Genomic DNA, 26,813 nt, shown 5'->3' with positions numbered 1-26,813 from the left:
ATTTCCTAGTGTAAGGGCAATTTTTAAGTTGGTAACAGTTGAAAAATTCTAATATAAAGTAGATGCAGCAGTCACAAAGGAAGCCTCAGAACTTTCATGATGCCAAGCAGTGACCTTGCATTTCATTTCCCTCATACAGCCTAATAAAAGATGGTTTCACAAATCCTTTTTTCTTGTGCCTGTGTAAAATGCATGTCACAGGTCAGAGGCACCAGCAGAGCCTCATTTATCTCAGGTTTTTTTCTGTATACTCTCTTGCTTTCCATGGTCCACTTTACCCCCTCCATCCTGCTCCCACTGGAACCAGCAGTCAGCTTGCTTGCTTGCTTGCTTGCTTGCTTGCTTGCTTTTTCTGTTGTTCAATGGAGATCACTTTTCAGAAAGAAATACCCTCTTTATGTCTCTCAGTGAGATGTACTGAGTATGCATTGGCAAATAGAGAGCAAGCAAGCTGTGTTGACATGCAGACATTAGGCTGTTGGCTAGACATTGAACTTAGCTTGCTTGCCCCTTCTCAAATGCCAGCTTCAATAAAATTTCAGATGTCTCTGTTTTGGAACTTTTCAGCTCACTTACAAATAGTCAAAGCTGTGATTGCTGTACTCAAACCTACCATGGGATGTACTGCTGGGATCAAAACCTCAGATGCTTGCAGGTGCAGTGGAGGTCATGTACCTTGCTGAGTGGGTCTGATCGGCCTGCTCTCTTTATGCTTCTGATAGAGACAATAAGAAACATCTTTTTTTACTACAACATAGACAGCAGCGATAATCTAGATGGTAAATGGTAACTGAAATTTGTCTCATTTGGGGGGCGTATAAGGAAAGACACTGGGGAAGGTTGGATGTGGGACAGTATGAGCTTACTTTGGAAGGATGGGTTGGTGTTTGTTACGTGGACAAGGAAGAGAGAGAGGGACAGACATTCTGGGCAGAGGTTGCAGTGCGTGCAGGGACACAGAGGATAGCAGAGTCTGGCACGTTTGGTGGGACTTGAGTGCAGGGGCGATGCTGCGGGCAGAGGTGGGAGTGGGAAGTTAGGAGGCCTGAAACAGTGGAGAGCCCCCTGTCATGCTAATGTCAGCACCTTTTCCAGTAGGCCAGGGAGAGTGGTGGAAAATTTGGGGCACGTGAGACCAACATTTCAGAAAGATGACCCTTGGTTGTGCTGTGAAGGGCTTGGGAATCCAGAGACCAGTGAGGAGCGCTGTGGTCCTGTAGGCCGAGGGGAAGGGCCCCCACCAGGCCTGGCCCCGGAAGCTGGTCAGTATTTTCCAATGTCAAGGTAGTGACATGGAGTAGTGGAGACTGTAAGCTCCTCTCCTGCTCAGTCTGCCGTGCCTTTTTTTTAAAGCTTCTGATTAAACTCAGTGCAGAAACATTCAGTGTGTTTAGAGCTTCCAAACACAGATTAGTGGATGCCTTACCCTTACATTGCTAAATGAGAGGTCCCTAAGTGTGGGTGGCATTGTAAAATAGGGAGTAGGTGAAGTCTGTAGTGACGAAGTAGCTGCTTGAGTTAAAGATGTTGGTCACAGGTTACGAACTTTCAGCTCTAAGATGAGTACATTCTGGGGGTCTGATGGACAGCATTGTGGCTGCAGTTAATTTTGTATTGTATGCTTGAAAATTGCTATGAGACTAGATCTTAAGCATGTTGACCCCCTCCACACAAAAAGGTAACTGTGAGGTGATCGACATGTAGATTAACTTGATGGTGGCAGTCATTTCACAGTGTATATCAGATCCTTAAGTTGTCCCCTGGAGATGTATCCAGTTTTGTCAGTGATACCTCAGGAAAGCTGAGAAAAAAATAGGGAGTAGGCACACTTATGGAGAGATGGGATAAGAATAAATGGGGTGAGATTTACACCAAAACAAGAACTTAAAATAATTTGAACATTAGTAAAGTCAATAATAGCTTATTTGTAATATTAGGAATACCTTACTATTGGATTACCTACCTGTAAAGTTTTCAGGCTAAAAGTGAATCCTCTGATTTTAATGCTGCTGGAGGATAGGATTTTAGGCATTGTGATAAAATGAGGAGACACAAGAGTTGTCCTTGTTGTTACTAATTGTTGGCAGTTATGTTACATTGTGGGCCCATTTCACTGATCAGCCCTTTGCGTTTTTCCACATGTTACAGCTAGATCACATCTCTTCTGACCTGTATTTGTTCATTTTGCACATGTTGCCATCGTCAGCATCAGCATCATTTTATTTTGGACCCTGAAATTATTGATTCTAGATTTATCTTTCATACTAGTTTATTGGATTAACTTATTAGAATCCTTATTACTACACTGTAATATATTTGGTATTTTGCCCATTCTTTTCATCTACAGATTGAGGAATGGGTTTCCTGGGTCATCATCGAGTTCATTAATGAAAAGCACAAGAAAAACAGGCCAAATTGACCTCATCCTATAATTAGTGCCCTTTGAGTAAGGTTGAGCACCATCAAATTAATCTACATGTCGGTCGCCTCACAGTTACCTTTTTGTGTGTGGAGGGGGTCAACATGCTTAAGATCTAGTCTCATTGCTAGCATACAATACAAAACAACCCCCTATAGTCTTTTGTATACAGTATGTGTCTTTTCATCTTGCTCATAAGTATCTTTAAAGCATTTAGAAAAGCTCTTGCTGACACTTGCTTTTCTCAGTTCAGTTGCCTTATCAGGTAAGAAGGTAAGGTGAGTAAGGGGGTACGGGTGGGCTGAGGTTCATTGGCCCAGGGTCCCTTTCCTGATATGTTCTGTAATCTTACCCAGCATCAGTGTCAAGCTCACGTCTCTTCTCTCATCTGTAGAATGTGCTTTCTTGACAGGATATCCCACAGAACATCCTTCTCCAAAAACAGTTTGGCCAGAAACCAGTTATTTCTGTTGTATTTTTCACTCTATTCAGCTCTAGTTAGAAGTTTCGAGTGAATGTAAGGTGAAGTATTGTGCTTCCACATGCTTAAAAGACGTCATAGATTATGGTCAGAAGCTAAAGATTTTGTTTTAATTCTTTTTTTTCTGTTTTCCTTTTGAGAAGCATTTACATTCTAAAATAATGCTTAGGACTTGGACATCTGGGTTTAAATAATGCTATAAAGAAAAGAAAAGGACCATTTGAATTCTTTTGGAGAGGAGAGAGCTTTGAGATTCTGACCCCAAAGAGTGTTAAGAAAACATTCAGGCACACTTTGGTCAATATCTGTGCACTGAAATATAAATCTTCAAACAGTTTATATTTTAAGATCATTTCAACAGTAAGTCCAGAATTTTTTAATGCCAATACATTTTGAAAACAGGTTGTTAACTGGTGCCCTAAGAACTGTACTTGGCCTACAAATGTTTTCTTTGGCTCACATAGTGTTTCATAAAGAGTTAGTTGCCAACCTTTAAAAATAAGGAGATTTCACGTTATAAAACCAAACCTGCATTCCTGTCCCTTTTTGAAAATCTTGATGGCCTATGACTACACTGGACCACGTTCTACATGGTGGTTGTATAGAAGTAAAGCACCAGCAGGAGGCTACCCACCGCCGCTGTGCACTCCTTACTCCGTCCCTGTGGCCAGCCTCACTCACTTCATCTGGTTGGTCCTCAGGGTGGGTTTGAGCTCGTACCTGCCGAGTCAAAGAGCTAACTAACTAACTAAAAGTATACCTCAAGGTTGGGAGGAGAATAGTAAGGTGGAAGCAATTTGAGATTTTGTTCCCTGAACGTAGGTTGTTTGAGCTCGGTCATGATGTGAGGACTGGCAGTGCTTGGGAAAGTAGGTGGGGTAATTCTCCCAGGAGCGGTGTTCGGCTGGGCAGTGTGGAGAGCAGCCTCCCTCGTGGCATTCTAGATCTGCTAGTTCAAGGCGACAGGCAGGCTGTCCTAGGAATCGAGTTGCTATGCATTTCTTAGGGGAGGTGGGAAGTAGGGGAGGTAGGCCCTAGGGCGCTGTCATGGGATTTTAGTGATGTTAGGAGATTTGTCCGAGGAGGTCACATACCTGCCACCTGATCAGTGGTGGGATACAGACCGGAGCCCAGGACACGTGACTCTGGTTCAGTGATATTTTCTTTTTCCACTCCATGTTTTTCACTTATGTGTAATGGGCTAGAGATGAGGTTGGTAACCAGGCTTGGACTCAAATCCAAGTTCTGCCCCTGACTAGCTGTGTGACCTCAGGCAAGTGTCAAAAACCTGTCTGTGCCTCATTTTCCTTGTTATAAAGAAGGGGAGAATGACGATACTGGCCTCATCAGGTGGGTATAGAGATTTAATCTGATACTGCATTTGAGGAACTTAAAATGGTGCCTGCCGATAATAAATAGTGCATTAACACTGCGTGATACCTGAAAAATAATATTTATAAATTGTGTATTATCACAGACTTAGCTGAAAGTAGCAGTTCAACCACACAATACTATTGCATAATATTTTCTTCCTCTTAGAATTTAGGAAGGATCTATAGGATAATTTTGCTCCATGTATTCTTTTTAAAAGCCTCCAACAATTTGACCCAATTTTATCTTCTTATTCATATTTTTTTCTGTAGACACAGATGTGTTCAAAAGCATACCATTCAGCTTTCTCTTCGGAATGTAAAGAAACAGGTGTCATCAAAGTATTTTTCACTCCTCACCCAGGGCGCCATTTGGGTGGATTTGTTCAATTTATTAAATAGATCTTGAATATATAGTGTGTGTAAAGCCCTTTTAGAAGCAAGAGAGTTACAAAAACAAATCCCTGCTCTTGAGGAGCTCATAATTTTTTGTAAAGAGAGGGTGGGAGGAAAGGGAAGAATAATCTCCATAATACCTGGTATGATATAATAAATGCCCAGAGTGGAAATTGAACAGAGTGCAGTGGGAGCATGAAGAGAATGCCAGTATCTGGGCGTGATGACCTGTGAGGGAGCCAGGAGGCAAAGATGTCCCAGGGACAGGGAGTTGAGGGGGAAGGGATTGTGGGGCTGAAGTTTGAATTTGAGTTTGGATCTACAGTCTGAACAGTTGGTCAGGCAGCTCCTGGCCCTTGGCCTGAAGCTTGAAGGGACAGTGAGGGTTAGAGATGGAGAAGCTAATTAAAGCCAGAGGAGTCACCGTGGAAGCCAGAGGCCACGGGGTGGATTAAGCTGTGATTAAAGTACTTGTGCCGCAGTGCTGCTGAGGGTTGGCCAGGGCAGTGGATGCGCAGAGAGGGGAAAGGGATAGGGAGAGAGACAGGTCCTGCTTAAGAGATAAAACTGACGAGTAGGTGGAAGGGTTGGGGAAGAAGGAGTTAAGGGTTACTCGTGTTTGGGTGACCCAGGAGACACTGGTGCCATGAACAAGGACTGGGGCAGAAGAGAGCAGATCGAGAGGGGAAAGTGAGTTTAATTTTTATCCCTGTGGAGATGGATCTATGAAATACCTAAGTGGTATGTGGTGTCAAAATGTTTTGTCGTCCCTGAAGGACCCCATTGGTCCTCATGGATGTATGTAGATAAGCAGTTGCCTAGTAAGCAGATGGCTAATCTGTAAATGGGAAGAGGCTGGTCCTGGAAACAGATTTGGAAGTTTCGAGTTGTGCCTGATGAGAGCTGCAGAATAGATAATGCTGTTCAGTGAAGAAATAAAGATGGAAAAGCAGTAGGCTAAAGGAGTCCACAAGGAAGCTGAGAAGGAATGCTCTCTTAAGGGCATCTCTAGTCAATGGGGGAAGGAATGGATTATTTAATTCGTGGTGTTAGGATATATGTAGCCTTTGGAGACCGGGGGGAACCTGGCTTCCCGACTCTTGTTACACACCAAAATTAATTTCATTTGGATTAAAGTTTCAGATGTTATAAGCCTTGACTATACGGGAAGACTGTATAGGTGATAATTGATACAGCTTTGGCATGAGAAAGAGTTTATGGTCAGAAACCATAAAGGACAAAATTGGGAAAGCTAACTTCATGAAAGTCAAACAGAAACCTCATTGAAAAGTAAGGAAACAAACTGGAAATATTTGCGATGTAGATAACAGGTCATATGCATATTATGGAATGATGTTAGGATTTGTTTCTTATCAAGCAGTGAAGAAAAGATTAATGTCGAATTAGAAAAATGAGCAAAAGAAAGAATAAGCGTCTTGTATATAAAACATTGCAGATTACCAGGAGACATATGAAAGGTATTTTTGACCACATAATCAAGGAAATGCCATTTATGGCCTAACAAGTGGAAGAGATTAAAATTTAAAAAGAAAATCTTGATCTTGATGAGAGCATGGGGAAGCATGTACTGGGGAACAGAGCCGTCCCTGGTTGTTTTTGAAAGTGAGCTTCTATTGTGTTTTTCCCCAGCGTGTTAAAGATCCCATGGCGTACTTTGGGAACAAGAAGGAGTATTCTTCAGGTCGTTTCTTTATTATAATAATAGAGTGTTTCACCCTTGTGAGAGAAGGCAAAAACAAATTCACTTGTGTGATAGACATAGGCATTTATTGAAGGCTGTTGCATGCCAGGCACCCCGACAGCCCAGCTGAGACAAGAGGCGAGTGTACAGACATCAGTTGTCAGTGGTGTGGGCGGGGGGCTTCCGGTGGATCCTGCAGCATAGGGGGAACGGAGGTGTGGAGAACGTCACGAGGCACATTCCACAGAGGCAGTGGTTTGAGGGGAGTCCCTGTGGGAATGTGGGGAGCTAGAGGTAGGCAGCCTGCTGCAGTGGGGAGTAGAGAGGACTGAAGGGTTTTGTCTATCAGGCTGGCCAGGAACTTGAGGTTGGAGCACTGGGGAGTCTTCAAAGGATTTCAGGCACCAGAGCAATGTCCTCAAATCCGTTTTGACATGCTGCAGTTGATAGTGAACAGGCTCTTCAGTTGACAGGGAAGTCCTCACCCGAGTGAGGATTACCAAAGCCAAAGAAGAGGAATGTAAGAATCCTGAGAGATAAAAAGTCACAGACCAAGAAATAACTGCAGTTCTTTTGGGGAAACACTATTCTGAGGAATCCACAAAGATCTGTTCTTATAGCATAGGGAAGGTTACCTTTCAGTCGAGTTCTCCTGCGTGCAGACTTAGATGCGATAATGGAATCCCTGGGCAGTTGAGCTGGCCTCTAACCTAGATTCCCACATTTTTGGTTCACGGTGCTCTTGGAGTTTCGTTGTTTTTATGGTGCCCCCAGGTCAAAAGAAATGCCTAACAGTTCTTCTTATGAAATATTTACTTCCAAACAACCTAATAAGTATTTCTGAGCTGACACTTTAGTAGTAGTTTGGAAAAATAATGCATAACAAGTTAGAAGAAAAAAATCCTATTTTTATTTTCTTCCTTAAAAGCCACATGTGTGAACCTGTGGGACACTGCATAGCTTCACAAACCTTGGGATAGGTCGGACACTGCCACCCTCATTTCCATTTCTACATTGATTTTTGAATGGATGGTGCTTGTGTCTTGGCACAGTAACCAGTGACCCTGTCTTTGCAAGATACGAGATCATCGAGAGGAATGGAGCGTGGCCTGGTGTTGAAATTGAACTGCCCGGAGCTAAAGGTTGTGATAAGGTTGAGCAGTTATTTCCTTTGAAAATTGCGAATACACTGTCATATGCCAGTTCACTTGCTCCTGTGCCTTGCGGTACTTCAGTGCATGGGTTGGGAACTAGAGCCCTGACTTGGTCCCGGCGTTGGGTTAGCCAGCAGCCAGCTTAGTGTGTGCTCGGGCCCGGCGCTGCGCCGGCGCGCGGGGGCTTACGGTGGCCTCCCGTGGCCTACGGTGGCCGCACCCTCACCGAGGGGCAGCATCCGCGCAGGGAACTGACAGTCTCCTGGAGGGATTACAGAATTGGGAAGTGATGCGGCGGAGCCGGGGTCAGCAAGCTTTCCGTATGGGGCCGGGGAGCACGTGACTACCTCGGGCTTTGGCGGCCGTGCGAGTGGCTGTGAAGCTCCTCCATGTGAGCACCGTAATGTCAAAACAGCCCAGGCAGCACCTAGACAAGTGGGCATGGCTGTGTCCTAGTGAAACTTCGCTCTAAAGCAGGGATGGCCCCTCCGGGTCAGCATTGGTGCAGCCCCTGACGTGGAGGTGTAACTGGTGTGCTGCGGAAGCAGGAGGAGCTGCGCTGCTGATGTGCTGAGCAGTCCCTCCCGTGGGATCCCAGAGGCCAGGGTGGGCTCTTCTTCCTCCTCTCTGGGTCTCCCAGGTGAACAGAGGAAGGCGGCAGAAGGCAGTACAGAAAGGAATTCCAGGCAGGAGGAAGATACGTGCAAATGTGAGGAGTCATGAAGGGGGGGTTTGCTGACATTTTTTTAATCTTTTAACATAATTGTATTTTTTGTAAGATTATTTATTCATTTGCAAGTGGCAGTGTGCAAATGGTAAGGATTGGAGGGGAGGGCACAGGATTACAGTGTCATAGATCGTTTTTCTCATTTCCCCCCCTTTTTTGTTTTTTTGTTTGTTTTTTTGTTTTTCTACCTCACTTTTTTGGCAGAAGGTGTATCTTTTGAGTTGTGGCGTATCCTCTCAATTAGCAGTTTGAGTATGGAATTCAAGTGTGACAGTAGTTTTCATGTGCAGTTTTGGAGATGTTCTCTTTAGCTTTCAGGGCCAAGAAGTCTGATATCCCCTCTACACCCCCACCATGTTTATGGAGCATGCACCCAGGGTCTCCTCTACACCCGCAGCCTGCTTTGAAGATAGCCATGTCACTGTCACTGTCCCTGCATGAGGGCGGAGGGCTTGTTGGGCTCACACAGTGAGGCCCAGAGTCCTGGTTTCAGAGAACTGTTCCATGCTGTTCTCATTTCAGAGCCCTTGTATGGCTGCCGTTCCCCAACCTGGAAGCTTTTAAGATTTCCTTTTATACACTTATTCTCAATGATGTACTTTGTTATATAACTCTCTGTAAATTCACTATATGGAGAACTAGATTTTTTGCTGCTGAATATATACTGGTAATTCTTTGTGTGTCTTTGTTACTGCAGTTGTCTCTTAATCTCCCTTTGAAACCCCACTTCCTTCGAGCTTCCCTCTTCCTGAAAAAACCTTTACTGTCTTCCTGCACCGTGTAGTCTCAGTCGACTTTCCCAAACCGGCCAGATTTGTGTTTTTTCATGGGTATGTCTCACTCTCCTTAAACCCCCACACTTCACTTTACGGTACAGTGATATCTCCCTAACTGCAAAGTTTATGTTCCTGAAAAGCCGCCTTCAAAGGCAGTGCTCCAGGAACTGAAGATCGTGTGTGTAGGGGGGATGGAATGAGGACTGCAGTTAGAGTAAGTAGCTGCTGGTCACAGTTCTTCAATTTTTTTTTTGTCCCCTAATAGAAAAGAGTAAAGAAGGGGACAGTAAGAATATGAAGGAGCAGTATGGATCCTGCTTACATTCCATTCGGCCTCTCACTTGGGGCAGACCTTCTAGCATCTCCTCTCCTGTAGGTTTGGGGACCTGCGTACATGTTTATTTCATGTTGTAGTTAAGTGGCTTTTCTCCCTCCAGTGGGCAGTTCCTTTTGTGAATCAGTGACAAGGGAAGTATCTCATTGTGATGACAGAAAAATAGGTTCTCGAGATCAAAGATTCTCTGGCTCCTCCTTACTCACCTCTTTCTGACTGAACAGGTGTTTCTCAGACCCTTCCCTCGGACCTTGGTGCTGCTGGGGACAGTCCTGTCGGCAGAATGCACTAGCCTACTCTGTCATCTGTCCCCGTCCCCTCCACCTCCTTCCCCTTCTGCCCCACCAAAAAGAGAAAACAGACTAAACAAAGCATATCTGGACCACAGTTTCTGGTCCTCCTCTGCCTTTACTTTCCTCTTTCACCTCTCTTTTCTGAGTATCCCGGGCAGAAAGGACCAAAACCTCATGTAGACTGGAACCAGAGTTTTCAAAGCCAAGGAGAAAGCAAAGCAGTGTGCATTTGTGGGCTATTTCATTTTCACAAGCTCTGCACATGGGGAGCCAGTGCTTTCTGACGCCCTAAGGCAGAAGTGAGGATACGACATAAATAAAACAAGCAAAACACAGATTTTTTTTCTTTCCATTCCAACAGTTGTATAAGCTGATTTTGCTTGATCCGTTTTCTTAAAAAGGTTTGTTGACATTTTTTAATCTTTTAACACAATTGTATTTTTTTAAAAGATATTTTATTTATTCATTCATTCATTCATTCATTCATTCATTCATTCATTCATTCAAGAGGCAGAGGCACAGGCAGAGGGAGAAGCAGGCTCCATGCAGGGAACCTAGTGCTCCCAGGACTCCAGGATCACACCCTGGGCCAAAGGCAGGCGCTAAACCGCTGAGCCACCCAGGGATCCCCAACATAATTGTGTTGCATAGGATACAGACTGGTGGCCCTCGGGTAGGATACAGTCTGAAGACATACTTGGTTTGGCCTTTAGAATATTTAAGAACTACAAATTAGTTCCTTACATTGACGAATTTGAGTTTTTCATATAAATTCCCAGGCTTCTACCTTGGTTTAAAAAATCAGAAATCTGGCAAAAGACCTATGGCTGCACCTCTGGGCTAGGCAGGTGAGCTCCGGTTTGCACCTGCCTGTGGAGTTTGTCACCTGTTTTGCCTTCCAGGTATGTGCATTTGCAGTCTACTGCTGCAGCAAGTGACAGTGATCCTAATTTTGGAAATTAGCTCCTGCAACTCTCTAAGAATGTGTTCTCGAGGAATAAGGCATCGATGGGGGAAAAATAAATTCTGGCAATGTTTCTTTTAGAAGGGAGCAGAGACAAGTTTCATGTGTCCTTTTCCCCTTACAGTACGTTAGAAAGCTCTCCATGTACTGCTCTGGCCTCAGGTGAGTCCATTTGAAATGTTTGCTTAAGTAGGGAAGTCAGATCTGTTACAAGCATATCATATGGCCTATGTGACTTGCTCAACATTTTTGACATAAATGTTAACAAAAGAAAGTTTTCTTTATCCTGCCTGTGTTCAGTTAAGCAGGTGTGGTGACAGTGTCATTGATTCTCCTGTCCCAGCACACCCAGCACCCCAGCCTGCCTCTCACTGGCCTGCTCGGTGGTGTCCTTGATGCTGGCGCTGACCTTGTGCTCATGTGTCTGCTCGCTCGCTGCCTGCCCACAGGGTGGAATATTACACCGTAGCTTTGGGAAGTTTCTCATGTGGACCCGGAGCAGGGTTGGCCCTGTGCTGCAGCTCCCAAGGCAGAGGCAGGAAGGGATTAAGTGATTGGCCTCAGTCATGCTAATTAGCAGTGGAGCCAGGATGAGAGTCTGCATCCACCGGACCTGCTCCAGGACCTCGGTGGCGGCCCTACCCCTCCTGCCACTTCATGGGACACACATCTCTTTTCCGGAACAACTGTAAACTTGTAGCAAGGGACTGTTTCATTTTAAGATGATGTTTAGCCCATCAGTGAATATGGTTTGTGATTGTTTCAGTCCTGGTTTGGTCGTGTTCGGGACTCCTTTATTCAGTTGCTATTCCTGCCCATGCTGTGGAATTCTATAACTTTAGCAGCTGGCATTTTAGACATTCCGTGAATACATTTTCATTCTAATACATAAGCTTGGTGGCACCAGAAGTGACTAGAAAGTTATTCAGCTAAAAAAGAGTTGACCATTTTTGAAATGTGTGCCTATGCCTTGTGTCTGTTTTGGTTATGATTACGTAAGCTACTCAAGATTTGTCTCCTGAGTTTTTGACAGTACTCGGCAATAGCCAGGAAGAGATCTTGCCATCTCCTTTTGCTAAGGAAAGTGTTTTCTGAACTATCTTTTTGGACTCCAGTTATTTAGATGTTGGATCTTTTTTCCCCATCAGGTCCCTGTTTGTACATCTTTTCTCACATGCTGTTTTTACCTTTGGTTTTTTTCCTGAAAGATTGCCCAATATTTTTTATCTGTCTTTTAAAATTTTTTAATATTAGCCAATACATTTCACTTGTAAGAGCTATTTTTATTTCTGATTATTGCTTTTTCATTGCATCTTCTAGTTTTTATGGCTATGCCATATTCACTCTGGAATATTGTCTAGAGGCAATTTTTCTGTTTTTAGTTTTCCTCTTTTCTATATTATCCCCATTTTCTCTGGGAGTAATTTTTATTTCCCTCCTAGGGATCCTCTCTCCTCTGAATCTCTTTTTATTGTTTTAAAAGCAGGCTTTGCTTGTATGTGTGATGATCCTTGGTTGTTTGGTCTAGTATAAAAATGAGGAACTGTTAAGTCTGACAGAGTTTTCAGTGCATTGAGAGGGCTTGTCAGCTGGCAGGCTTCATTCAGCTGGAGTGGATGGGAACATCATTATTCTGAGGAAGCCCTCAGTGTCAGATGTGGAAGTCTCTCCTCTTGGACACCTGTGTCTTTGTTAGCTGCTCTCATTTCCTGGGCAGTTCTTTTACATTCTGTAGGGAATGCCTCTGTTTTAGAAGTAGGAACATGTCAAGGTTAAGGTCCTTAGACCTCTGTTATAAACAGACTGCCTATAAACAGCCTATAAATAGTAAATCACTGCCTCCCTCTTGATGAACCCAGGGAGGATTTAAATGGTACCACCACCCATCCATTGTTCTGCTTCCACCAAATCCTATAGCCATCTTTGCTTCCTCTCCTTATATCTCACCCAACACACTGTACTACACTGACTACATGTGTGGCACTCTGCTAAGTGCTTTACACATATTTACTCTTTTAATCTTTACAACTAATGGAAAATATTGTTACCATCTCCACTTTACAGATGAAGAAATTGAGGCGCAGAGAGGCTAAGGCCACACAATGAGTAGCAAAGCTGTGAATCAGCCCTGGTCTATCTTTGTTTCGTTTTATTTTAGATTTTATTTAAATTCAAGTTAGTTAACATATATTGTATTATTAGTTTCTGGGGTAGAATTTAGTGACACATCAGTTGCATATAACATCCACTACTCATTATAACTAGTGCCCCCCCCTTAATGCCCATCACCCATTTATCCCCCCTGCTCACCTCCCCTCCAGCAACCCTCAGTTTGTTCTGTATCTTTAAGAGTGTCCTATAGTTTGTTTCCCTTTTCTCTTTTTTTTTGCTTTTTACCCCTTCCCATATGTTCATCTGTTTTGTTTCTTAAATTCTACATGTAAGTGAAATCACATGGTATATGTCTTTCTCTGCCTGCCTTATTTTGCTTAGCATCGTACACTCTAGTTCTGTCCGTGTTTTGATAGGAACACAACCTGGCACAGCCACTCTGGAAAACAGTATGAAGGTTCCTCAAAAAGTTAAAAATAAAACTATCCTACAACCCAACAGTTGTATTACTAGGTATTTATCCAAATGATAAAAAATAATGATTCAAAGGAGCATGTGCACCCCAGTGTTTATAGCAGCAATGTCCACAATAGCCAAGATATGGAAAGAGCCCAGATATTCAGTCCATGCTCCTAAATCACCACATTATTCTGCCTATAGTGCATTGGGAAGACCCTCCATCTCTGGAACAGATCCTGAATCTGACCATCTCTTCCACCTCTGCTCTTAGAACCCTAGTCCTCACCACTCGTGGTCTCACCTGGACTCTGGTTTCCCTTCCTCTACTCTTCCCCTAGAGTCCACCCTCGATCGATGTAACAGCTAGAGAAATCTTCCCAAAGTGCAGATCAGATCACGGATTTCCCCCCCCCCCTGATTAGTTAAAATCTGAATCCTTTCCATGGCCCAGAGCCCTTCGTGGCCTGACCCGCCCATCTCTTGGCCGCAGCTCCTCCTCCTGACATTCCAACCTAGTAAGCTTGTCCTTTCTTAGGGTCTTTGTATTTGCTGCTACTTCTCTTTCCCCATGGCTTACCATGGCCATCTTCTCATTAGGCCTTAGCTCAAGTAACACCTTCACTCACTCACTCACTCACTCACTCACTCACTCACACTCTACGCACATTTACTTTAAAGCACATATTAAGATCTTAAATTTCTTAGTGGTTTATGTATATGTATTTCCCAACTAGATTCCAGGTTCCTTGAGGGCTGGGACTTTGGTTCAGTGTGTACCTCCAGTGCCTGGATGGGGACCTGGCATGTGGTAGGCTGTCTCTAGTCATTTGCTAAGAAGTGAGCGTCCCTGGAGCTCTTAGGCTGAAAGCACCAGCCTGCATTGCGGCCCCTCCCCCACGGCGCATCAGATTCAGTCATTGCTCACCTACATGTGTTGACATCTTTCATTTACTAGCGGTCCCTTTCCCGTTATAGTTGTTGTGGTGTTTGTTACACTTTAGGCATTCGTGTGTATTGGTCACTATTTTTGCCACATCTGCAAACCTTCTGTACTATTATTTATCCTAGTTTTTCCTTTATTTAAATTTATATGAAATAGAAACTATATCACAGCATAAATGAAAAAGAAAAAAATATTACCACAAATGACTATGTTAATTAAAATTAAAACTGTCATTCCAGATAATTTAAAATTGTAAAAACTTCAGTTTCACGCACTGCTTTTTGGTAGTAGTGTGCTACTGTAGTAGTATTGGAATGGAGAGTTGAGAAATATGTGTTTGGTTATAATCTTGAACTTGAAGCCTGTCATTTGAAAATTGACCCTATAATGGATCCCTAAAGCAACAGCTGTGTTCGATTATTCACATCTAAACCCAGGGCAGCTTGAGTCTAATGTCTGCAGAGTTTCTGTGGCTGTGCACAGTGGAAGAGGTGTCTTTGCAGCACTTTGAACACCATTTGAAATTCTTCTCATCTAGGACTGACTGCTTTGCACGGATGATGAACATTTCCTTACGTTTGAGAAGACCACCCTGGATGGTGGATAGTAACGGAAGGAGGATGACTTCACATTTCCAGTGGCTCTTATTAACATTTATTCTCCTGTATTTAATGAACCAAGTGAATAGTGAGAAAAGGGGTAAGTGCATCTGAGTCTTAGAATGAACTGATGCAATGCTGTTGCTATTTTTCACAATTACTGTTTTGATTATAAGGTGGTCTTGTATCTTTATTGAACCCTTCAGGTTTTCTGTGGTTAAAATCAATTTCTTTGTCACTTTCTTTTTTTATACACTATTGCTCTCTTTTTAAAAGGCCCCTAAAGCTAGGCCTAAATATTCTTTACCCATTAAAAAAAATAATAATAAAGTATAATTTACATACAATACAATTCACCCTTTTAGGATAAAACTCTGTGAGTTTTGACAAATGTGTACAGTCACATGACCACCAGCACAATGAAGACACAGAACACTCCCCATTCCAGAAAATTCCCTATGCTCCTCTATCCTCAGCTCCTCTCCTCCCTCTCTCAAGCCAACACTGGCCTAGTTTCTGTCTATAATTTTGCTTTTCTGAATGTCACGTAAATGAAATCTAAATCTCTTTCTTTAATAACATGTTGTGTTCATGTTCTTTAAATATATTACGAATGTTTATGTAGATGTTATTATCTAGCTTATTTCTATAAAAAACATTATCATCCTTCTGCCCCTGAGTTTAGTTTTATATTATTTCTGTAATTAAACAGAGTTCTTCTTTTCCTCTGAGATCACTGTTTAAATAACTCTAGTTATGGTTACTGATGATTTCTAATGTGAGTGCTTCTAACATTTTTGTTTTCTGTCTCATGTAAGTAGCTTTATAATTTATTGCTATTGTAAATGTCATGCCAATGGTGTAAAAATTAAAAAACCCTTTCAGAGACATTTATAGAGAGAGTCTGAGATGGAATAACCTCTTATACACTCTAATTACTTTATTTCCTCCCTCCTTCCCTCTCCCTCTTCCAGTTTCCTTTTGTCCTCCCTCTCATACCCCTCCTTTCTTTTCATTCTCTTTTTAGTTTTTCATTGTACAGTGCTAATGTATTCCATGACCTAGTATTCTTTTATAGTATGAATAAATACTATTGAAATTATAATCTTCTGAGTTACTTGTTACTTTTCAGTTTTTTAGGCCTACACAAAAGACATATTTTTCAGATGATTGTGTGAGTTCATTACTATTTAAATATAATATGCTTCATGAAAAATTTTTTTAAAGATTTTATGTATTTGAGAGAGGGAGAGAGAAAAAGAGAGACACAGTGGGAGGCAGGCAGGGGCAGGGATAGAGGGAGAAGCAGACTCCCTGCTGAGCCAGGAATCCCGACAGGCTCAATCCCAGGACCCTGGGATCATGACCTGAGCTGAAGGCAGACACTTAACCCACTGAGCCACCCAGTCATCCCTACTTCGTAAAAATTTAAAGATTGGTTGTGGGGTTTCTATAGAGGTGGCAGTCTGGTTATAGGCAGCGAGGCAGCATTGGCTGGGAGGGAGTGCTTAGAAGTAGTGTTTGTGAGCATGGGAAGCACGTAATTCTTACTTAGAGTTACTTTATTTAGCAGGGAGGAAGAGGGGCCAATGGAGCTACTGGAGATAAAATTCTTCCAGGCTCTCTCTGGGTCTCATCCTCGAACCTGCAATCCCTCCCTCCATTTATTGTAGCGGCTAAAGGTAGGACTTTGACGGAGGCTCAGTCCCTGAGTGGTCTCATGCTTGGCCCACTTCCATTCATTTCCTCTCATTTTTTAATCCACAGCTACAAAAAAAGAAAAAAAAGAAAAAAAAGGAAAAAAAAAAAAGAAAACCAGCCCTTTCTGTGACTACAGGCTCATCCTTGCACAGAGGACCTGCATCCAGTGCAGACACATATGCTCATACTCATGATTAAAGATGGTTTGATGTGCAATGAAATTATTAAGCATATTCTGTGTTTCTCCTTCTCCAGGGGCTCCTCGTGATTTGAAGTGTATAACTAACAATTTGCGAGTATGGGACTGTTCTTGGAAAGCACCCTCTGCAGCAGGCCATGGTACTGTTTATGAAATTTGTATCGAAAACAGGTAAAAGAAATACTTTGGTTAACTAATAGCTATGACTAAAGGCCTTTAATATTAGAGCATATTTCCTAAAAAATCTGAATCAATCAAGTATGAAATACACTTTTACTGTGGATTCTAATCTGCTATAAAGTTTTACTGGTCCATCCCAAATCAACATCTGTCTAGATCAGTAGGGTTCAGGTTTTGATTTTGCCTAACAGGAAATGTCAGCTCTGGAGCGGGGAGTTCAAGGCTGGCATGGTCATTGATGAAAGACCCAGGTTCCTCTTTATCATGCTGCTGTGCCATCTTTAGCATGTGATGTCATGGTTCAAGAATGCTTGAGGGAGTGGCTGTCATGGCTTCATTCCAGAAAGCAGTGAGGAAAAGGATGATTTTCTTTAAGGAGACCTTTAAGAGGTCCCACACAACACTTCTGCTTGCGTCTCATTGGAAGAATTTAGTCAAATGATGAAGCCTATTTGCATAAGAGGCGGGCAATGTGCCTGGATAAACCTTGAGTTATTATTATTAAGGGAAAGGGGGAATGGACATTAGGAGGTCAGTGACAGGTTCCCTCACACCACCTTCCCCTCTCAGGTAATCTTGGAGAGGGCCACAGGCTCTGAAGCCTAGAGGTGAGGCCTTTGGACTGTCTGCAAACCAAAACATTTCTCCCCTTGCCCCCAATTCCATCAGGGCTCTGAGTGGTTCAGCGTCACCAGAGTAGTTCAGCACAGCAGCTCCAAGTCCTGTTTTGCTGATGGGTGGTCCTAATGTTAACTGACATAAGTGGGCCTTCAGGTACTACTCAGGTGTTTTGTTCCCATTTGGTATATGTTTATTGAGCGTTGGTCTAAGCTTTGTCGTGGTTTGTCAACCGGGAAGAGCTTGTTTGTGTATTAGAAATAGCCCTAACATCTTATTTCCTTATTTTCTGCTGTGAAAATAAAGAATTATTTCCTCCTTGTGTTCTGTGTCCGCCTTGGGTCAGCTGGCATCTCTGCCCCAAGTCTCTCCTCAGGGACCCAAGCCTAGGGGTCTCTTACCCTCCAGTGCATAAAGATAGGAAGGAGAGGCAACACAGCCTATGCTGGCTTCCAGAGCTTCCCTCCTGAAGAGATAGATGTGACTTTTGCTCACGTTTCTCTGCAAATAAAGTCAATTCGCCATGCGTTGCTTCAGAAGAGCAGGAACTGTAATCCTGCTGTGAATCCAGAAGGGAAGAACCTGAAAAATTTGGTAAATAACATAAATGACTATCTCAGGCCAAAGAGAGAGGAGGTTGTTCAGAATCTCCAGGAGTTCACAAGAAACAAATCACTGTGGGTTAAGTACTGACAGAAATTATATGTGAAAGGCTGAGGGAGCACTGACTGAGGAGTGTGGGGCTCCAGAGAGGCTGTCAGAGGCTGTGATTATGGAGTGTGAATACCCAGTTTCTCAGGAAAAGGACAGAGAACATTCCAGCCTGAAAGAATATGGGTTCAATGCCATGATCTTATGAAATAGCACCATTTAGTGAATTCAGGTGGTTTTGTGTTATTGGCAGCTAAGGAGGCCTGCCTCTGTGAGGATGAGAAGCAGTGAGCCGACCTGTTAAGTCAGAGTCCAGAGTAAAGAACGTGAAGAGGCCTGTGCAGGGTTGCAGGAGACACTGCACAGCCCCTCTGCTTGAGCTCAGATTTGCATGGGAGGTTAGAAGTGTATGTGAAATACAATAAAGAGAATGTAAATGGGCTTTGTGAAGGTTCAAAGGAACCAAGGGGGAAAAAAGCGACTTTTGTGGAGGAGCTCATGGGTGGGGAACTAGAAGAGTTTTGAAAGCAGAGCGGGTGAGAAGGTGTTGTTCATGCTAAACCTTGGGTCAAAACAAGGAGCAGTGGACAGATCAAAGGTGTGTCTGAGGCTGCAAGCAGCCAGTTTCATTCCCATCCTCAGTATTTGTGTGGAGTGCCATCTCAGCATGAGACCTATGATGATGTAGAAGTGTAGAAGTGCAGGGTGATGGGAAGGCTGCGGCGGGCGGTGGTGGTGGGAGTTTTTAGGGCATGCTAAAATCCTGAGTTTCTTGATAATAATCATCCCTCCTATCACTCGACTTTCTAGTACAGTCTGGTTATTCATCCTCCACGTAGATGCACTTACCAGTAATTAACCTCTTTTTTTCAGGGTTTTTTTTTTTTTTTTTTTAAGATTCTATTTATTTATGAGAGAGAGAGAGCATAAGCAGAGGGGAGAGGCAGAGGGAGAGGGAGAAGCTGAGCAGGGACCCTGTGTGGGACTCAACCCCAGAACCCTGGGATCATGACTTGAGCTGAGGGCAGATGCTTAACTGTCTGAGCCACCAAGGCACCACCCCCCCCCCAACTTTTTTTCAGTCTTAAGATGCAGCATAACATATCATGTTTTTGTATAAAAGAACAAAGTAGGCGGCGCCTGGGTGGCTCAGTGGTTGAACCTCTGCCTTTGGCTCAGGTTGTGGTCCCGGGGTCATGGGATCAAGTCCTGCATCGGGCTCCTTGTAGGGAGCCTGCTTCTCCCCCTCTGCTGTGTCTCTGCCTCCTTCTCTGTGTTTCTCATGAATAAGAAAGAAAAAGAAAGAAAGAGAAAGAAAGAAAGAAAGAAAGAAAGAAAGAAAGAAAGAAAGAAAGAAAGAGAAAGAAAGAAAGAAAGAAAGAAAGAAAGAAAGAAAGAATTTTCCAGCACATTTTGTGTTAATAATATATTTTTATGAAAATTGCACTGTCACTTTATCTGCTAATTAAAATTTGATTTTTTCTGTTGCAGGTCCCATTCTTGTTATCAATCAGAGAAAACAAATACTAAAATTCCAGCTCTTTTACCTGGTGATCATGAAATAACAATAAACCGTCTGTATGATTTCGGAAATCCTATAAGTAAATTCACACTGAATGAAAAGAATGTTTGTAAGTATTTGAAAAGAAACTTGATTTGAAAATAACTCAGTACAGTGCCTTTCTGTTTAGTATTGCAGTATTTTATAATTGTCAGAAATTTACTCTTCTTTTTTTGAACTTCAGTTGTTAGACTAACACTTGGATTTTCCCAGCAACCATTGACTGTGACTTATGGAGCATAGCCAAATGGGGAAGGAAGCAGACTGCCTTCTAGTCAAAGTAGATGTCACAGAGTTCAGGATCCCTTCCACATTTGGATGCTTTTCTTGTCACCTCTCCGCCTCATTGATTCCTGCATACCTTTCAGAACTTCTCAGGTGTCCCGTGCTTTAGGAAGTAGTTTTACTCTCCTAGAGGAGACCCTATTCCTGTCTTAATATTCCCTTAGGCATGTGTGTTTTTCCTTATGGCATTTCTTACAGTTGCATTACTAATGTATTATGTGATAAGGAACTTATTATGTGTCACTTCCACAAGAAAATAGGTTCAGTAGAGCAGGGAGTTTCTCTCCTAGCTTACTGCCTTGCATGTGGCAGGCATCTTGTACAGATTGAATGTCTAAGATCTAGGTTACAGGCTGAGTGGAGTCATGAAATAGACCCAGGCTGATATAAGTGGAAATTGTGCTACACAGAGAGACCTTAGAAACCCCAGGAGTCTTGACTCTTAATGGTGGGGGAAGCAGGTTTGTTTGCTCTTGATAACTATTATAGGAGTGGCATCATAATGATATAATGGGTTTTATAAAGATGACTTACTTTGAAACAAGGGGAAAAATATAATTAACTTGGTGACCTGTCCAATTTCATGGATAAGATGCCTGTTTGGAGTGGTCTGTGTCTGAGATAGAACAGATTCTGAAAGGATAATAGCAAAGCAAGCTTTCCAGGAACTTTGCATCTGTCTCACTGCCTTTCAAGATAAAGAAAGAAGAGCCATGTTTGTTGTTTTCTTTCTGTAGCTGAATGTGAGATCCAGGTGAGAATGTTTTATACAGATCAGCCCTCAATACCCACAGAGAAATACTGTTAACACGTAAATATATTTTCTATGCATATTCATATAAACAGTAAGGTTCATTTTACTTTATAACCTGCTTAATAGAGGCATAGATTTTCAATGTGTTATCTAAATCTGTATTATTTTTATAGGCTGCATAGTATTCCATTGAATAGAGGTACTGTAATTATGTTAAGCGATTGATTATTAACATTGAGATTTTTATTTCTGGTTTTTCAGTATTATAACCAGTGCTTTAGTGAGCATGTTTTACACTTGTATGTTTCTAATTTCGGTGATGATTTCCTTAGGCTAAATTCCTAAAATTGGGAATGCTGCCCTAGAGATAATCTTCTTGTTAGGACTTTTGATGTCCATTGGCAGTTGTTCTTCAGAACTTTTGAGTCTCTGCATTTCCACAGATATCCTATGAGAGGGGCCTGTTCTTTACTTCCTTGCTGATATTGTCCGCTTCTCTTATTTTTACCATTTCAGTCTGAAGGCCCCTAATTATAGCACTTTGTTTCTGCGTTTCTGTGATTACTTAAAAAAAAAAAAAAATCAGTCATTTTTATTCTTTTCTGAACTGTCTGTATTCTTTCTCAGTTTTCTCTTGTGTTGAAATTCAGAATTCCCTTTGTTAGTTCACAAGAGCTCCCTATATTATGGTTATTAATTCTGTCATAATTTGCTACAAATAATTTTCCAAGTTTAAAATTTAAAACTTCATTGGTTTTCATCTTTATATAAATAATCTCATTTGCTGTTTTTCTTTGAGCTTTTGGTTTGGTTATCATACTTGATTTAAATCTTTTATCCATCTAGACTTATTTTGTAGTAAGGTGTAAGGAATCTAACTTAGTTTTATTCCAGATTTTTAAAAAAGTCCCCAGGACTCTGTCTGAGAGCCAGTTTGTATTGTCTGATTTTTCAGCAGATATTGAGAAAGTTCTGCCCTGGGAAGCTAATTGAAGGTGATAGTATTTGACAGAAAGATCTAGAAGGGCACATTAAGACAGACTCTAGATGACTTATGAGATGAATAGTTGGTTATTTTTACATATCATGTAATTTGTTGATAGAATTTTAATATATTGGGTCTGATTATGATCAGAATATTAGATTAACAGCATCCCAATAGTAAGATATTACTAATACTACTACTATAATACAGATAAGAAAACTGAAAAGCAAACTAGATGAATACAAGAGAGATGAATCCATCAGCACATCTTTGAGTACCTCCTGTGTTTGGAAGGAGCTATGAAATGATAGTGTACCTGTATGTTAGAGGATCTGGGTTTTTTGGCAGTTTGCTATGAATAAAAATATGAGAAGTTAACTTTTCTCCAGATGCTTTCAACACTATACATATGAAGCAAACAAGGTATATTTAATATATATATGCATATATAAAAATAAGCTTCTAATTGACAAGGGCAAACACAAAAATAAGGCTTTGTAAGACTTTTAGTGCCTCAGTTTCTTAAAATAACCTGAAAATATGGATCTGTCTGAGGCAGAATAAATAATGTGGATCCTATAAATGAGCTGGGAAAGCTCCCATCTTCTGATGTTTAAGCAAAAAAGAGCATGGAGGTTATGGGTAAAGATGGACTAGCTTTAAAAAATAAACAAGCACAAGTGATTAAATTTATTTCCCAGATGAAAAGTTCCTGTCCTCTAGAAAGCAAGTTAATATTGTCCTCAAGTGTCTATTTTAGCTGGAAAGAAATGCAGATGATAGTTTATGGGAGCTTAGGGATACTTCCCATTTTACTGTGAGGAAGTGTACTAAGAAGTAACAAAGAAATTGTGTGTATTTAAATCTTTCATTGGTGTAATTGTGATTATTTCTGTCTTTAGCTTGAAATACCAGATATGACTTGTGTTTTGAAGAATAGCCCACTTCTATTTAGACAAAATGTAAATTATGTGTACTTTTCAGGGAGGGAACATTTTAATGGATGAATATTGCTTTAGTGTAAATGCTCCCATGTTTCATAATTTTTAAGTTAGACTATATTGTGACAGCCTGAAACATTTGAATGAACCATATTCTTAGAAATCTCTGTTCTCAGGTCACACCAGACCTTGAACTTTCCCTCTCCTGGCACTAAGGCAACTTCTTGCTCATTTGCTCCTTTTGTTTTTTTGTTTTGTTTTTTTAAGTTTTTAATTCCAGTTAGTTAACATAATAGTGTTTGTTATGTTAGTTTCAGGTATATGATACAGTGGCTCCTTCTGTTTTAAAACCAGCTCCTAAAAAAATAAATAAATAAAAATAAAACCAGCTCCTACTTAAAACTTGTTCTATCAAGCATCCTCCACTGTTCTTACATAGCTGTGAAACCATTGACTTTGCTGTATAGTGTTTTGGTTTTGGAGCCACATGTACTGTTTCCTGTAGAGCTGTAAATGTTTTACAAAATCCAATGTAGAGCACTTGTGGCCAGCAAATTTAATTTAAATTTATTAAGAACTTATTTTTAAATTATAAGACTAATTTTTATTGGTTTGCTCTGCCCTTTTTGTTATTTAACACTTTCAGCTACTCTACCTCTGTAAAGTCCTGCAAATATGTACTTCCATGACTTACTTAACTGGCCCTTGGGCTTCGTGAGGAAGTGATAGGGTAGGTATGAGGCCCAAGGGCATTTTTCTCTCAAATTCTTTTAACTTACCTTCACTTATTGTTATTTGAAGAGAGAACATGCAAGAAAGAGTCCCCACATTGTCTGCCCTTCATACCAGAAAGCCTACGTTTCACAGAACGGAACAGGCTCACACCTTGATCCAAACTATTTGAGTAATTTACTCATCCCTTATAGGTAGGGAGACCTGAAGATTTTAAAGAATACCTCACTTTTTCTACCCCCACCCCTTTTGTTTAATTTACCATTTTCTCCCTGTGAGATACTGTATCCTAAAACATGTTTTTTTCTTTTTTAAGAAGATTTTATTTATTCATGCGAGACACAGAGAGGCAGAGACATAGGCAGAGGGAGAAGCAGGTTCCCTGTGGAGAACCTGATTCAGGACTCAATCCCAGGACCCTGGGATCACGCCCTGAGCCAAAGGCAGACACTCAACCACTGAGCCACCCAGGTGTCCTTACCTTTTTACGTTTTGTACTGCAGCTTTGAGCCCACTGTCTTCCCAGACTTCTCTCTCACCAAGGGTAGTACCATCGCCAGTACTACTACTGGTCTTTTCTCACTTTTCCTCTATGAACTCTTTTATTTGGCCTAAAATGACAACCCATTTCTTTTAGTCTCAGCAGTGCTGGATCTTCTCTCATTTCCTTCTGCCTCTCAGGATTCTTGCTGCGGTTCTCTGGTTCCTTGAAGGTGTGACTGTCTATACTGGTAGCTCTCAACAAGCTTCAGCTGTTCTCTAAGTCCTGCTTTTAAGTCTGTTTCCTCAGCTGCCCTGAGCGAGTTCCTCTTGAGTCTGTGTCCATGGTGCTGATGGTCCCCGTTCTCACTCACTGTCTGCGGACCTCTCCACAGATCTTCTGTCACTCCTCTGACACTTGGTCACTCATAGCCTGTCTCTTGCATTTCTTCACAATGTCCGTGGTTCCTTGTGCCTGCTTTCTAAGCTAGAAACTTGAGGAAATCTTAAGTGTTTCCCTTTCTCGTTATAGTAATCCTTCATTTCTTTGATCTGGTCATTTCTTTGAAATGCCCATCAGAGTTTTTCCTTTTCCATATCCCTCACACACATGACGAGACGTGATCTTGTGACTCTGGTCAGCCTTTCTCCAGTGGTCTCCCACTTAATCATGCTCTCTCTCTCTCAGCTCCCTGCACTACACTACACGCCACAGCTCACCTAACCTTTCCAAAGGACTTCTTATCCTGCTGAGTACTTGCCACATCTGAGTACCCTGTTGACTCCCTCACTCAATGCCTTGGTCATTCTTACTGCTAATTACAGATACCTAAGCCAATAATAGCTCATACCATCCCCAAGTAGCATCAGGGGCTTTGACACTGTGAGGTGATTGGGAAGGGTGCAGAGAAAACAGATGGAAAGCTCTACCAAAGCAAGCTTTCCGTATTCCATCATTTTTTTGGGCCTGACCTACAGTCATACAGAGGAAGCTCCTTTACTTCTCTCTGATTTTGCCCACTTACAGATTCCAGACTGATGAACTAGAGTTTTGTGGGAATCTGATTATTTGTATTAGAAGGCATATTAGGATATGGTAGTAATTTTCTCAGATTTGACTGATGAATCATTAGGAGCTGCTTATGTAAATAAATACATATATTCTCTTTTTTTCAGTAATCACTTTGAGAGTTTGTGTGTGTGTGTGTGCATGCGCAAGGCAGGAGGAGAGGTGGGCGGGGGGAGAGAGAATCTTATGCAGCCTGCATGCCCAACGTAGAGCTGGATGTGGGGCTCAATTTTACAACCATGTGATCACAACCTGAGCTGAAATCAAGAGTCAGACACTTAACTACCTGAGCCACCAGGCACCCCCCAAAGTTTGCTTTTAATTCTTGATTTTTTTTTTTAATATTTTATTTATTCATGAGAGACACAGAGAGAGGCAGAGACACAGGCAGAGGGAGAAGCAGGTTCCATGCAGGGAGCCCGACATGGAACTCGATCCAGAGTCTCCAGGATCATGCCCTGGGCTGAAGGCGGTGCTAAACTGCTGAACCACCCAGGCTGCCCAAATTCTTGATTATTTTTTGACCAAGATGGAATTGTGTTTAAAAGTAGTCAATTAATGGAATTACAATATGAAAAACCATTACTTATTTTACTAAGTTGTATCTTGTTTTCTTTTTCTCAAGCCTTAATTCCAGACACGCCAGAGATCTTGAATTTATCGGCTGATTTCTCAACTTCCACAATACACCTAAAGTGGAATGACAGGGGTTCTGTTTTTCCACATCAGTTAACTGTCATCTGGGAAATTAAAATTCTACGTAAAGAAAATATGGAAATCGTAAAATTAGTAAGTTTGAACCAAAATAGATTTTTTCCTATGACATTAAAGAAACCAAGTAATTTTTAAAAGATTTTTAAGGTGATATCAGAGAACTTTTACATGGTAAAGGAGATAGTTCAAAAATCCTTTCAGGATTCATTAAAAACGATGTGCTATTACTCAAAAATCATTACTTATTAAAATCATGTATAAATTTCTAATTAAAGTAAGTTTAGGAAATTAAGGGAGGAATAATCCATGATTCCACCACTTGACCACAGTAAATGTTACTTTTGTGTTTCCTGTTTTTTTTATATGAATGTTTTTACATAAGTGAAATAAATGTATATGTATAATTTACTATTTTTATTTTTGTCTAATACTATAAACATAAAAATGTTTTTGAAACATACTTAGTCATAGTAATTGTTGGGAAATTTTGTATAAGCTTATAAATTTGAATTTATCTGAATCTGAAATAACATTCTTACATTTAATAGCACATGTTTTTCTTCTCAGTTTTTAAAAAAAATTTGCTTATGAATGGTTTCCTTATGATCTGTTTTTAGTTTTATTATCCTTTAGATAAGAGGAATAGTAGTGAAAAGTTTTGACTTTTCCTCCTTGATGAAGATTTGAAATCCACTTAATTACAGATTTAAGAATTAGAAGACTGCCTCATGATTTTATAACTATTTGCCTACGTACATGGATAAGATAGATCATAAAAGATAAAAAAAATAGAATTACTCTTTTTCATAGTTGTCCTGTTTTTCCTCTCTGATACTCTATTACATTCCTAAAATAGTGGCAACTGTAACTGTAGATAGGGTGTGTCCATACTTCCCCCATTGCTGACGTTGTAAAAGCTCTGTATGTGTTCATCACTTTGCATCCTCACAACAGACCCGTGAGGGAGGCACTATTAACATCACTCCCATTTTATAGATGAAGATACAGAGACACAGGAAGATATAAGTAGTAGAGCCAGGACTCAGAGTTACAGAGTCTATTCTCTTTCTTAACCACTACAATTTCTGTTACAAAACAGATATATTTATTTTCATAGAAGATGCTTTTTCTTCCTCTTCACCTGTGCAGATTGAATATATACTTTAAGACCTAAGTCAAATCCTGCCCTTTAGTTTAAAGCCCATTCTAATCAC

At 41.3% G+C, this 26,813-nt stretch overlaps 1 protein-coding gene across 4 annotated transcripts in view; it reads left to right on the top strand.

Annotated features, from left to right (window-relative positions):
* The window catches only part of LIFR (LIF receptor subunit alpha), a 238,596-nt gene that overhangs the window by 169,553 nt on the left and 42,230 nt on the right, over nucleotides 1-26,813 (top strand). For all 4 annotated transcript variants that reach the window (XM_041748764.1, XM_041748761.1, XM_041748760.1 and 1 more), the window contains 4 exons: nucleotides 14,669-14,829; nucleotides 16,686-16,800; nucleotides 19,570-19,709; nucleotides 25,511-25,674. In XM_041748764.1, coding sequence (XP_041604698.1) covers nucleotides 14,688-14,829; nucleotides 16,686-16,800; nucleotides 19,570-19,709; nucleotides 25,511-25,674 — 561 coding nt within the window. In that variant the 5' untranslated portion in view covers nucleotides 14,669-14,687. The remainder of the gene's footprint in view (nucleotides 1-14,668; nucleotides 14,830-16,685; nucleotides 16,801-19,569; nucleotides 19,710-25,510; nucleotides 25,675-26,813) is intronic.

The sequence above is a fragment of the Vulpes lagopus genome, chromosome 3, assembly GCF_018345385.1.
Source record: "Vulpes lagopus strain Blue_001 chromosome 3, ASM1834538v1, whole genome shotgun sequence".
Lineage (NCBI taxonomy): Eukaryota > Metazoa > Chordata > Mammalia > Carnivora > Canidae > Vulpes > Vulpes lagopus.
Note: the sequence above shows the minus strand (reverse complement) of the source record. Positions and strands in the feature narration are given on the sequence as shown.